General features: G+C 49.8%; 1 protein-coding gene across 1 annotated transcript in view; it reads right to left on the reverse strand.

Moving 5' to 3' along the window:
- Positions 1-13,785, reverse strand: part of LOC142467801 (N-acetyltransferase 8F1-like) — a 50,609-nt gene extending 36,824 nt beyond the window's left edge. The window contains exon 1 of the mRNA XM_075573667.1: positions 13,455-13,785. Within this exon, the coding sequence (XP_075429782.1) occupies positions 13,455-13,500 (46 nt within the window). The 5' untranslated portion in view covers positions 13,501-13,785. The remainder of the gene's footprint in view (positions 1-13,454) is intronic.
- Positions 13,786-14,821: the final 1,036 nt, after the last annotated feature.

A 14,821-nucleotide genomic window follows, 5' to 3' on the forward strand; every position in this document is an offset into this window, starting at 1 on the left:
TATTACACCTGCAGGGATTACCCCACTACCGTATATTACACCTGCAGGGATTACCCCACTACCGTATATTACACCTGCAGGGATTACCCCACTACCGTATATTACACCTGCAGGGATTACCACACTACCGTATATTACACCTGCAGGGATCCCCACTACCGTATATTACACCTGCAGGGATCCCCACTACCGTATATTACACCTACAGGGATCCCCACTACTGTATATTACACCTGCAGGGACCCCCACTACCGTATATTACACCTGCAGGGATTACCCCACTACCGTATATTACAACTGCAGGGATTAACCCACTACTGTATATTACACCTGCAGGGATTAACCCACTACTGTATATTACACCTGCAGAGATTACCACACTACCGTATATTACACCTGCAGGGATCCCCACTACTGTATATTACACCTGCAGGGATTAACCCTCTACTGTTTATTACACCTGCAGGGATCCCCACTGCTGTATATTACACCTGCAGGGATCCCCAATATCGTATATTACACCTACAGGGATTATCCCACTACCGTATATTACACCTGCAGGGATCCCCACTACCGTATATTACACCTGCAGGGATTACCCCACTACCGTATATTACACCTGCAGTGATCCCCACTACCATATATTACACCTGCAGGGATTACCCCACTACTGTATATTACACCTGCAGGGATCCCCACTACTGTATATTACACCTGCAGGGATCCCCACTACTGTCTATTACACCTGCAGGGATCCCCACTACCGTATATTACACCTACAGGGATTCCCACTACCGTTTATTACACCTGCAGGGATTACCCCACTACCGTATATTACACCTGCAGGGATTACCCCACTACCGTATACTACACCTGCAGGGATTACCCCACTACCATACATTACACCTGCAGGGATTACCCCACTACCGTATATTACACATGCAGGGATTACCCCACTACCGTATATTACACCTGCAGGGATTACCCCACTACCGTATATTACACCTGCAGGGATCCCCACTACCGTATATTACACCTACAGGGATTCCCACTACCGTTTATTACACCTGCAGGGATTACCCCACTACCGTATATTACACCTGCAGGGATTACCCCACTACCGTATACTACACCTGCAGGGATTACCCCACTACCATACATTACACCTGCAGGGATTACCCCACTACCGTATATTACACCTGCAGGGATTACCCCACTACCGTATATTACACCTGCAGGGATCCCCACTACCGTATATTACACCTGCAGGGATTACCCCACTACCGTATACTACACCTGCAGGGATTACCCCACTACCGTATATTACACCTGCAGGGATTACCCCACTACCGTATATTACATCTGCAGGGATCCCCACTACCGTATATTACACCTGCAGGGATTACCCCACTACAGTATATTACACCTGCAGGGATTACCCCACTACCGTATATTACACCTGCAGGGATTACCCCACTACCGTATATTACACCTGCAGGGATTACCCCACTATCGTATATTACACCTGCAGGGATCCCCACTACCGTATATTACACCTGCAGGGATTACCCCACTACCGTATATTACATCTGCAGGGATCCCCACTACCGTATATTACACCTGCAGGGATCCCCACTACTGTATATTACACCTGCAGGGATCCCCACTACCGTATATTACACCTGCAGGGATTACCCCACTACCGTATATTACACCTGCAGGGATTACCCCACTATCGTATATTACACCTGCAGGGATCCCCACTACCGTATATTACACCTGCAGGGATTCCCACTACCGTATATTACACCTGCAGGGATTACCCCACTATCGTATATTATACCTGCAGGGATCCCCACTACCGTATATTACACCTGCAGGGATCCCCACTACCGTATATTACACCTGCAGGGATTACCCCACTACCGTATATTACATCTGAAGGGATTACCACACTACCGTATATTACACCTGCAGGGATTACCCCACTACCGTATATTACACCTGCAGGGATTACCCCACTACCGTATATTACACCTGCAGGGATCCCCACTACCGTATATTACACCTGCAGGGATTACCCCACTACCGTATATTACACCTGCAGGGATCCCCACTACCGTATATTACACCTGCAGGGATTACCCCACTACCGTATATTACACCTGCAGGGATTACCCCACTACTGTATATTACACCTGCAGGGATTATCCCACTACCGTATATTACACCTGCAGGGATTACCCCACTACCGTATATTACACCTGCAGGGATCCCCACTACCGTATATTACACCTGCAGGGATCCCCACTACCGTATATTACACCTGCAGGGATCCCCACTACCGTATATTACACCTGCAGGGATCCCCACTACCGTATATTACACCTGCAGGGATTACCCCACTACCGTATATTACACCTGCAGGGATTCCCACTACCGTATATTACACCTGCAGGGATTACCCCACTACCGTATATTACACCTGCAGGGATTACCCCACTACCGTATATTACACCTGCAGGGATTACCCTACTACCGTATATTACACCTGCAGGGATCCCCACTACCGTATATTACACCTGCAGGGATCCCCACTACCGTATATTACACCTGCAGGGATTACCCCACTACCGTATATTACACCTGCAGGGATCCCCACTACTGTATATTACACCTGCAGGGACCCCCACTACTGTATATTACACCTGCAGGGATCCCCACTACCGTATATTACACCTGCAGGGATCCCCACTACTGTATATTACACCTGCAGGGATCCCCACTACCGTATATTACACCTGCAGGGATCCCCACTACCGTATATTACACCTGCAGGGATTACCCCACTACCGTATATTACACCTGCAGGGATTACCCCACTACCGTATATTACATCTGCAGGGATCCCCACTACCGTATATTACACCTGCAGGAATCCCCACTACCGTATATTACACCTGCAGGGATCCCCACTACCGTATATTACACCTGCAGGGATCCCCACTACCGTATATTACACCTGCAGGGATTACCCCACTACCGTATATTACATCTGCAGGGATTACCCCACTACTGTATATTACACCTGCAGGGATCCCCACTACCGTATATTACACCTGCAGGGATTACCCCACTACCGTATATTACACCTGCAGTGATCCCCACTACCGTATATTACACCTGCAGGGATTACCCCACTACCGTATATTACACCTGCAGTGATCCCCACTACTGTATATTACACCTGCAGGGATCCCCACTACCGTATATTACACCTGCATGGATCCCCACTACCGTATATTACACCTGCAGGGATTACCCCACTACTGTATATTACACCTGCAGGGATTACCCCACTACCGTATATTACACCTGCAGGGATTACCCCACTACCGTATATTACATCTGCAGGGATTACCCCACTACCGTATATTACACCTGCAGGGATCCCCACTACTGTATATTACATCTGCAGGGATCCCCACTACCGTATATTACACCTGCAGGGATTACCCCACTACTGTATATTATACCTGCAGGGATCCCCACTAACGTATATTACACCTGCAGGGATTACCCCACTACCGTATATTACACCTGCAGGGATCCCCACTACTGTATATTACACCTGCAGGGATCCTCACTACCGTATATTACACCTGCAGGGATCCCCACTACCGTATATTACACCTGCAGGGATTACCCCACTACCGTATATTACACCTGCAGGGATTACCCCACTACCGTATATTACATCTGCAGGGATCCCCACTACTGTATATTACACCTGCAGGGATCCCCACTACCGTATATTACACCTGCAGGGATTACCCCACTACCGTATATTACACCTGCAGGGATTACCCCACTACCGTATATTACATCTGCAGGGATCCCCACTACCGTATATTATACCTGCAGGGATCCCCACTACCGTATATTACACCTGCAGGGATCCCTACTACCGTATATTACATCTGCAGGGATTACCCCACTACCGTATATTACACCTGCAGGGATTAACCCCACTACCGTATATTACACCTGCAGGGATTACCCCACTACCGTATATTACACCTGCAGGGATTACCCCACTACCGTATATTACACCTGCAGGGATTACCCCACTACCGTATATTACACCTGCAGGGATCCCCACTACCGTATATTACACCTGCAGGGATCCCCACTACCGTATATTACACCTGCAGGGACCCCCACTACTGTATATTACACCTGCAGGGATTACCCCACTACCGTATATTACACCTGCAGGGATTACCCCACTACCGTATATTACACCTGCAGGGATCCCCACTACTGTATATTACACCTGCAGGGATCCCCACTACTGTATATTACACCTGCAGGGATCCCCACTACTGTATATTACACCTGCAGGGATCCCCACTACTGTATATTACACCTGCAGGGATCCCCACTACTGTATATTATACCTGCAGGGATTACCCCACTATCGTATATTACACCTGCAGGGATCCCCACTACCGTATATTACACCTGCAGGGATCCCCACTACTGTATATTACACCTGCAGGGATCCCCACTACTGTATATTACACCTGCAGGGATTACCCCACTACCGTATATTACACCTGCAGGGATCCCCACTACCGTATATTACACCTGCAGGGATTACCACACTACCGTATATTACACCTGCAGGGATTACCCCACTACCGTATATTACACCTGCAGGGATTACCCCACTACCGTATATTACACCTGCAGGGATCCCCACTACCGTATATTACACCTGCAGGGATTACCCCACTACCGTATATTACACCTGCAGGGATCCCCACTACCGTATATTACACCTGCAGGGATTACCCCACTACCGTATATTACACCTGCAGGGATTACCCCACTACTGTATATTACACCTGCAGGGATTATCCCACTACCGTATATTACACCTGCAGGGATTACCCCACTACCGTATATTACACCTGCAGGGATCCCCACTACCGTATATTACACCTGCAGGGATCCCCACTACCGTATATTACACCTGCAGGGATCCCCACTACCGTATATTACACCTGCAGGGATTCCCACTACTGTATATTACACCTGCAGGGATCCCCACTACCGTATATTACACCTGCAGGGATTCCCACTACCGTATATTACACCTGCAGGGATTACCCGATTACCGTATATTACACCTGCAGGGATTACCCTACTACCGTATATTACACCTGCAGGGATTACCCCACTACCGTATATTACACCTGCAGGGATTACCCTACTACCGTATATTACACCTGCAGGGATCCCCACTACCGTATATTACACCTGCAGGGATCCCCACTACCGTATATTACACCTGCAGGGATTACCCCACTACCGTATATTACACCTGCAGGGATCCCCACTACTGTATATTACACCTGCAGGGACCCCCACTACTGTATATTACACCTGCAGGGATCCCCACTACCGTATATTACACCTGCAGGGATCCCCACTACTGTATATTACACCTGCAGGGATCCCCACTACCGTATATTACACCTGCAGGGATCCCCACTACCGTATATTACACCTGCAGGGATTACCCCACTACCGTATATTACACCTGCAGGGATTACCCCACTACCGTATATTACATCTGCAGGGATCCCCACTACCGTATATTACACCTGCAGGAATCCCCACTACCGTATATTACACCTGCAGGGATTACCCCACTACCGTATATTACACCTGCAGGGATTACCCCACTACCGTATATTACACCTGCAGGGATTACCCCACTACCGTATATTACACCTGCAGGGATTACCCCACTACCGTATATTACATCTGCAGGGATTACCCCACTACTGTATATTACACCTGCAGGGATCCCCACTACCGTATATTACACCTGCAGGGATTACCCCACTACCGTATATTACACCTGCAGTGATCCCCACTACCGTATATTACACCTGCAGGGATTACCCCACTACCGTATATTACACCTGCAGTGATCCCCACTACTGTATATTACACCTGCAGGGATCCCCACTACCGTATATTACACCTGCAGTGATCCCCACTACTGTATATTACACCTGCATGGATCCCCACTACCGTATATTACACCTGCAGGGATTACCCCACTACTGTATATTACACCTGCAGGGATTACCCCACTACCGTATATTACACCTGCAGGGATTACCCCACTACCGTATATTACATCTGCAGGGATTACCCCACTACCGTATATTACACCTGCAGGGATTACCCCACTACTGTATATTACACCTGCAGGGATCTCCACTACCGTATATTACACCTGCAGGGATCCCCACTACCGTATATTACACCTGCAGGGATCCCCACTACCGTATATTACACCTGCAGGGATCACCCCACTACCGTATATTACACCTGCAGGGATTACCCCACTACCGTATATTACACCTGCAGGGATTACCCCACTACCGTATATTACATCTGCAGGGATTACCCCACTACCGTATATTACACCTGCAGGGATTACCCCACTACTGTATATTACACCTGCAGGGATCTCCACTACCGTATATTACACCTGCAGGGATCCCCACTACCGTATATTACACCTGCAGGGATCCCCACTACCGTATATTACACCTGCAGGGATCCCCACTACCGTATATTACACCTGCAGGGATCCCCACTACCGTATATTACATCTGCAGGGATCCCCACTACCGTATATTACACCTGCAGGGATTACCCCACTACTGTATATTATACCTGCAGGGATCCCCACTAACGTATATTACACCTGCAGGGATTACCCCACTACCGTATATTACACCTGCAGGGATCCCCACTACTGTATATTACACCTGCAGGGATTACCCCACTACCGTATATTACATCTGCAGGGATCCCCACTACCGTATATTATACCTGCAGGGATCCCCACTACCGTATATTACACCTGCAGGGATCCCTACTACCGTATATTACACCTGCAGGGATCCCCACTACCGTATATTATACCTGCAGGGATCCCCACTACCGTATATTACACCTGCAGGGATCCCTACTACCGTATATTACATCTGCAGGGATTACCCCACTACCGTATATTACACCTGCAGGGATTAACCCCACTACCGTATATTACACCTGCAGGGATTACCCCACTACCGTATATTACACCTGCAGGGATTACCCCACTACCGTATATTACACCTGCAGGGATTACCCCACTACCGTATATTACACCTGCAGGGATCCCCACTACCGTATATTACACCTGCAGGGATCCCCACTACCGTATATTACACCTGCAGGGACCCCCACTACTGTATATTACACCTGCAGGGATTACCCCACTACCGTATATTACACCTGCAGGGATTACCCCACTACCGTATATTACACCTGCAGGGATCCCCACTACTGTATATTACACCTGCAGGGATCCCCACTACTGTATATTACACCTGCAGGGATCCCCACTACTGTATATTACACCTGCAGGGATCCCCACTACTGTATATTACACCTGCAGGGATCCCCACTACTGTATATTATACCTGCAGGGATTACCCCACTATCGTATATTACACCTGCAGGGATCCCCACTACCGTATATTACACCTGCAGGGATCCCCACTACTGTATATTACACCTGCAGGGATCCCCACTACTGTATATTACACCTGCAGGGATTACCCCACTACCGTATATTACACCTGCAGGGATCCCCACTACCGTATATTACACCTGCAGGGATTACCCCACTACTGTATATTACACCTGCAGGGATCCCCACTACCGTATATTGCACCTGCAGGGATCCCCACTACCGTATATTACACCTGCAGGGATCCCCACTACCGTATATTACACCTGCAGGGATCCCCACTACTGTATATTACACCTGCAGGGATTACCCCACTACCGTATATTACACCTGCAGGGATTACCCCACTACCGTATATTACACCTGCAGGGATCCCCACTACCGTATATTATACCTGCAGGGATTACCCCACTACCGTATATTACACCTGCAGGGATCCCCACTACCGTATATTACACCTGCAGGGATCCCCACTACCGTATATTACACCTGCAGGGATTACCCCACTACCGTATATTACACCTGCAGGGATTACCCCACTACCGTATATTACACCTGCATGGACCCCCACTACTGTATATTACACCTGCAGGGATTACCCCACTACCGTATATTACACCTGCATGGACCCCCACTACCGTATATTACACCTGCAGGGACCCCCACTACCGTATATTACACCTGCAGGGATTACCCCACTACCGTATATTACACCTGCAGGGATCCCCACTACCGTATATTACACCTGCATGGACCCCCACTACTGTATATTACACCTGCAGGGATTACCCCACTACCGTATATTACACCTGCAGGGATCCCCACTACCGTATATTACACCTGCAGGGATCCCCACTACTGTATATTACACCTGCAGGGATCCCCACTACCGTATATTACACCTGCAGGGATCCCCACTACTGTATATTACACCTGCAGGGATCCCCACTACCGTATATTACACCTGCAGGGATCCCCACTACCGTATATTACACCTGCAGGGATCCCCACTACTGTATATTACACCTGCAGGGATCTCCACTACCGTATATTACACCTGCAGGGATCCCCACTACCGTATATTACACCTGCAGGGATCCCCACTACTGTATATTACATCTGCAGGGATTACCCCACTACTGTATATTACACCTGCAGGGATCCCCACTACCGTATATTACACCTGCAGGGATCCCCACTACTGTATATTACACCTGCAGGGATTACCCCACTACGTATATTACACCTGCAGGGATTACCCCACTACCGTATATTACACCTGCAGGGATCCCCACTACCGTATATTACACCTACAGGGATATCCCCACTACCGTATATTACACCTGCAGGGATTCCCACTACCGTATATTACACCTGCAGGGATTACCCCACTACGTATATTACACCTGCAGGGATTACCCCACTACCATATATTACACCTGCAGGGATATCCCCACTACCGTATATTACACCTGCAGGGATTACCCCACTACGTATATTACACCTGCAGGGATTACCCCACTACCATATATTACACCTGCAGGGATATCCCCACTACCGTATATTACACCTGCAGGGATCCCCACTACCGTATATTACATCTGCAGGGATTACCCCACTACGTATATTACACCTGCAGGGATTACCCCACTACCGTATATTACACCTGCAGGGATCCCCACTACCGTATATTACACCTGCAGGGATTACCCCACTACCGTATATTACACCTGCAGGGATCCCCACTACCGTATATTACACCTGCAGGGATTACCCCACTACCGTATATTACACCTGCAGGGATTACCCCACTACTGTATATTACACCTGCAGGGATCCCCACTACCGTATATTACACCTGCAGGGATTACCCCACTACCGTATATTACACCTGCAGGGATCTCCACTACCGTATATTACACCTGCAGGGATCCCCACTACCGTATATTACACCTGCAGGGATTACCCCACTACCGTATATTACACCTGCAGGGATCTCCACTACCGTATATTACACCTGCAGGGATCCCCACTACCGTATATTACACCTGCAGGGATTACCCCACTACCGTATATTACACCTGCAGGGATCCCCACTACCGTATATTACATCTGCAGGGATTACCCCACTACCGTATATTACACCTGCAGGGATTACCCCACTACCGTATATTACACCTGCAGGGACCCCCACTACCGTATATTACACCTGCAGGGATTACCCCACTACCGTATATTACACCTGCAGGGATCCCCACTACCGTATATTACACCTACAGGGATTACCCCACTACCGTATATTACACCTGCAGGGATTACCCCACTACCGTATATTACACCTGCAGGGATCCCCACTACCGTAAATTACACCTGCAGGGATCCCCACTACTGTATATTACACCTGCAGGGATTACCCCACTACAGTATATTACACATGCAGGGATTACCCCACTACCATATATTACACCTGCAGGGATCCCCACTACCGTATATTACACCTGCAGGGATCCCCACTACCGTATATTACACCTGCAGGGATCCCCACTACCGTATATTACATCTGCAGGGATCCCCACTACCGTATATTACACCTGCAGGGATCCCCACTACCGTATATTACACCTGCAGGGATTACCCCACTACCGCATATTACCCCTGCAGGGATTACCCCACTACCGTATATTATACCTGCAGGGATTACCCCACTACCGTATATTACACCTGCAGGGATCCCCACTACTGTATATTACACCTGCAGGAATCCCCACTACCGCATATTACCCCTGCAGGGACCCCCACTACCGTAAATTACACCTGCAGGGATCCCCACTACTGTATATTACACCTGCAGGAATCCCCACTACCGCATATTACCCCTGCAGGGACCCCCACTACCGTAAATTACACCTGCAGGGATTACCCCACTACCGTATATTACACCTGCAGGGATCCCCACTACCGTATATTACACCTGCAGGGATCCCCACTATCGTATATTACACCTGCAGGGATTACCCCACTATCGTTTATTACACCTGCAGGGATTACCCCACTACCGTATATAACACCTGCAGGGATCCCCACTACCGTATATTACATCTGCATGGATCCCCACTACCGTATATTACACCTGCAGGGATTACCCCACTACCGTATATTACACCTGCAGGGATTACCCCACTACCGTATATTACACCTGCAGGGATCCCCACTACCGTATATTACACCTGCAGGGATTACCCCACTGCCGTATATTACACCTGCAGGGATTACCCCACTACCGTATATTACACCTGCAGGGATTACCCCACTACCGTATATTACACCTGCAGGGATTACCCCACTACCGTATATTACACCTGCAGGGATCCCCACTACTGTATATTACACCTGAAGGGATCCCCACTACCGTATATTACACCTACAGGGATTCCCACTACCGTTTATTACACCTGCAGGGATTACCTCACTACCGTATATTACACCTGCAGGGATTACCCCACTACTGTATATTACATCTACAGGGATCCCCACTACCGTATATTACACCTGCAGGGATCCCAACAACCATATATTACACCTGCAGGGATCCCCACTACCGTATATTACACCTGCAGGGATTACCCCACTACCGTATATTACATCTGCAGGGATCCCCACTACCGTATATTACACCTGCAGGGATTACCCCACTCCCATATATTACACCTGCAGGGATTACCCCACTACCGTATATTACACCTGCAGGGATTACCCCACTACCGTATATTACATCTGCAGGGATTACCCCACTACCGTATATTACACCTGCAGGGATTACCCCACTACCGTTTATTACACCTGCAGGGATTACCCCACTACCGTATATTACATCTGCAGGGATCCCCACTACTGTATATTACACCTGCAGGGATCCCCCCACTACCGTATATTACACCTGCAGGGATCCCCACTACCGTATATTACACCTGCAGGGATTACCCCACTACCGTATATTATACCTGCAGGGATTACCCCACTCCCATATATTACACCTGCAGGGATTACCCCACTACCGTATATTACATCTGCAGGGATCCCCACTCCCATATATTACACCTGCAGGGATTACCCCACTACCGTATATTACATCTGCAGGGATTACCCCACTACCGTATATTACATCTGCAGGGATCCCCACTCCCATATATTACACCTGCAGGGATTACCCCACTACCGTATATTACATCTGCAGGGATTACCCCACTACCGTATATTACACCTGCACGGATCCCCACTACCGTATATTACACCTGCAGGTATTACCCCACTACCGTATATTACACCTGCAGGGACCCCCACTACCGTATATTATATCTGCAGGGATCCCCACTCCCGTATATTACACCTGCAGGTATTACCCCACTACCGTATATTACACCTGCAGGGATGACCCCACTACCGTATATTACACCTGCAGGGATGACCCCACTACCGTATATTACACCTGCAGGGATTACCCCACTACCGTATATTACATCTCCAGGGATCCCCACTCCCGTATATTACACCTGCAGGTATTACCCCACTACCGTATATTACACCTGCAGGGATGACCCCACTACCGTATATTACACCTGCAGGGATCCCCACTACCGTATATTACACCTGCAGGGATTACCCCACTATCGTATATTACACCTGCAGGGATTACCCCACTACCGTATATTACACCTGCAGGGATTACCCCACTACCGTATATTACACCTGCAGGGATTACCCCACTACCGTATATTACACCTGCAGGGATTAGCCCACTACCGTATATTACACCTGCAGGGATCCCCACTACCGTTTATTACACCTGCAGGAATTACCCCACTATCGTATATTACACCTGCAGGGATCCCCACTACCGTATATTACACCTGCAGGGATTACCCCACTACCGTATAATACACCTGCAGGGATCCCCACTACCGTATATTACACCTGCAGGGATTACCCCACTGCCGTATATTACACCTGCAGGGATTACCCCACTACCGTATATTACATCTGCAGGGATTACCCCACTACCGTATATTATACCTGCAGGGATTACCGCACTACCGTATATTACACCTGCAGGGATCCCCACTACCGTATATTACACCTGCAGGGATCACCCCACTACCGTATATCACACCTGCAGGAATCCCCACTACCGCATATTACACCTGCAGGGATTACCCCACTACCGTATATATTACTCCTGCAGGGATTACTCCACTACCGTATATTACACCTGCAGGGATTAACCCACTACCGTATATTACACCTGCAGGGATTCCCACTACCGTATATTACACCTGCAGGGATCCCCACTACCATATATTACACCTGCAGGGATCCCCACTACCGTATATTACACCTGCAGGGATCCCCACTACCGTATATTACACCTGCAGGGACCCCCACTACCGTATATTACACCTGCAGGGATTACCCCACTACCATATATATTACTCCTGCAGAGATTACCCCACTACCGTATATTACACCTGCAGGGATTACCCCACTACCGTATATTACACCTGCAGGGATTACCCCACTACCGTATATTACACCTGCAGGGATTACCCCTCTACCGTATATTACACCTGCAGGGATTACCCCACTACCGTATATTACACCTACAGGTATCCCCACTACCGTATATTACACCTGCAGGGATCCCCACTACCGTATATTACACCTGCAGGGATTACCCCACTACCGTATATTACACCTGCAGGGATTACCCCACTACCGTATATTACACCTGCAGGGATTAACCCCACCACAATCCCCCTGTCTATCAAATCAGGGATAAATAGCTGTAACTCACAACTCTGGGACACGGGAAGGGAACCTGGCTTGGTCCTGGGATGCATGTCTGGGTAGGAGCTGGATCTGCAGTCCTCCCTTTGGGATGAGGGTCAGGTTGCTGGGTAGGAGCTGGATCTGCAGTCCCCCCTGGGGATGGGGGTCAGGTTGCTGGGTAGGAGCTGGATCTGCAGTCCTCCCTGGGGATGAGGGTCAGGTTGCTGGGTAGTAGCTGGATCTGCAGCCCTCCCTGGGGATGAGGGTCAGGTTGCTGGGTAGTAGCTGGATCTGCAGCCCTCCCTGGGGATGAGGGTCAGGTTGCTGGGTAGGAGCTGGATCTGCAGCCCTCCCTGGGGATGAGGGTCAGGTTGCTGGGTAGGAGCTGGATCTGCAGTCCCCCCTGGGGATGGGGGTCAGGTTGCTGGGTAGGAGCTGGATCTGCAGCCCTCCCTGGGGATCAGGGTCAGGTTGCTGGGTAGTAGCTGGATCTGCAGCCCTCCCTGGGGATCAGGGTCAGGTTGCTGGGTAGTAGCTGGATCTGCAGCCCTCCCTGGGGATGAGGGTCAGGTTGCTGGGTAGTAGCTGGATCTGCAGCCCTCCCTGGGGATGAGGGTCTGGTTGCTGGGTAGTAGCTGGATCTGCAGCCCTCCCTGGGGATGAGGGTCAGGTTGCTGGGTAGTAGCTGGATCTGCGGTCCTCCCTGAGGATGAGGTTCTGGTTGCTGGGTAGTAGCTGGATCTGCGGTCCTCCCTGGGGATGAGGGTCAGGTTGCTGGGTAGTAGCTGGATCTGCAGTCCTCCCTGGGGATGAGGGTCTGGTTGCTGGGTAGTAGCTGGATCTGCAGTCCTCCCTGGGGATGAGGGTCTGGTAGCTGGGTAGTAGCTGGATCTGCGGTCCTCCCTGAGGATGAGGTTCTGGTTGCTGGGTAGGAGCTGGATCTGCAGTCCTCCCTGGGGATGAGGGTCAGGTTGCTGGGTAGTAGCTGGATCTGCAGCCCTCCCTGGGGATGAGGGTCAGGTTGCTGGGTAGTAGCTGGATCTGCAGTCCTCCCTGGGGATGAGGGTCAGGTTGCTGGGTAGGAGCTGGATCTGCAGTCCTCCCTGGGGATGAGGGTCAGGTTGCTGGGTAGTAGCTGGATCTGCAGCCCTCCCTGGGGATGAGGGTCTGGTTGCTGGGTAGTAGCTGGATCTGCAGTCCTCCCTGGGGATGAGGGTCAGGTTGCTGGGTAGGAGCTGGATCTGCAGTCCTCCCTGGGGATGAGGGTCAGGTTGCTGGGTAGGAGCTGGATCTGCAGTCCTCCCTGGGGATGAGGGTCAGGTTGCTGGGTAGTAGCTGGATCTGCAGCCCTCCCTGGGGATGAGGGTCTGGTTGCTGGGTAGTAGCTGGATC

Source organism: Ascaphus truei, chromosome 1 (genome assembly GCF_040206685.1).
Source record: "Ascaphus truei isolate aAscTru1 chromosome 1, aAscTru1.hap1, whole genome shotgun sequence".
NCBI lineage: Eukaryota > Metazoa > Chordata > Amphibia > Anura > Ascaphidae > Ascaphus > Ascaphus truei.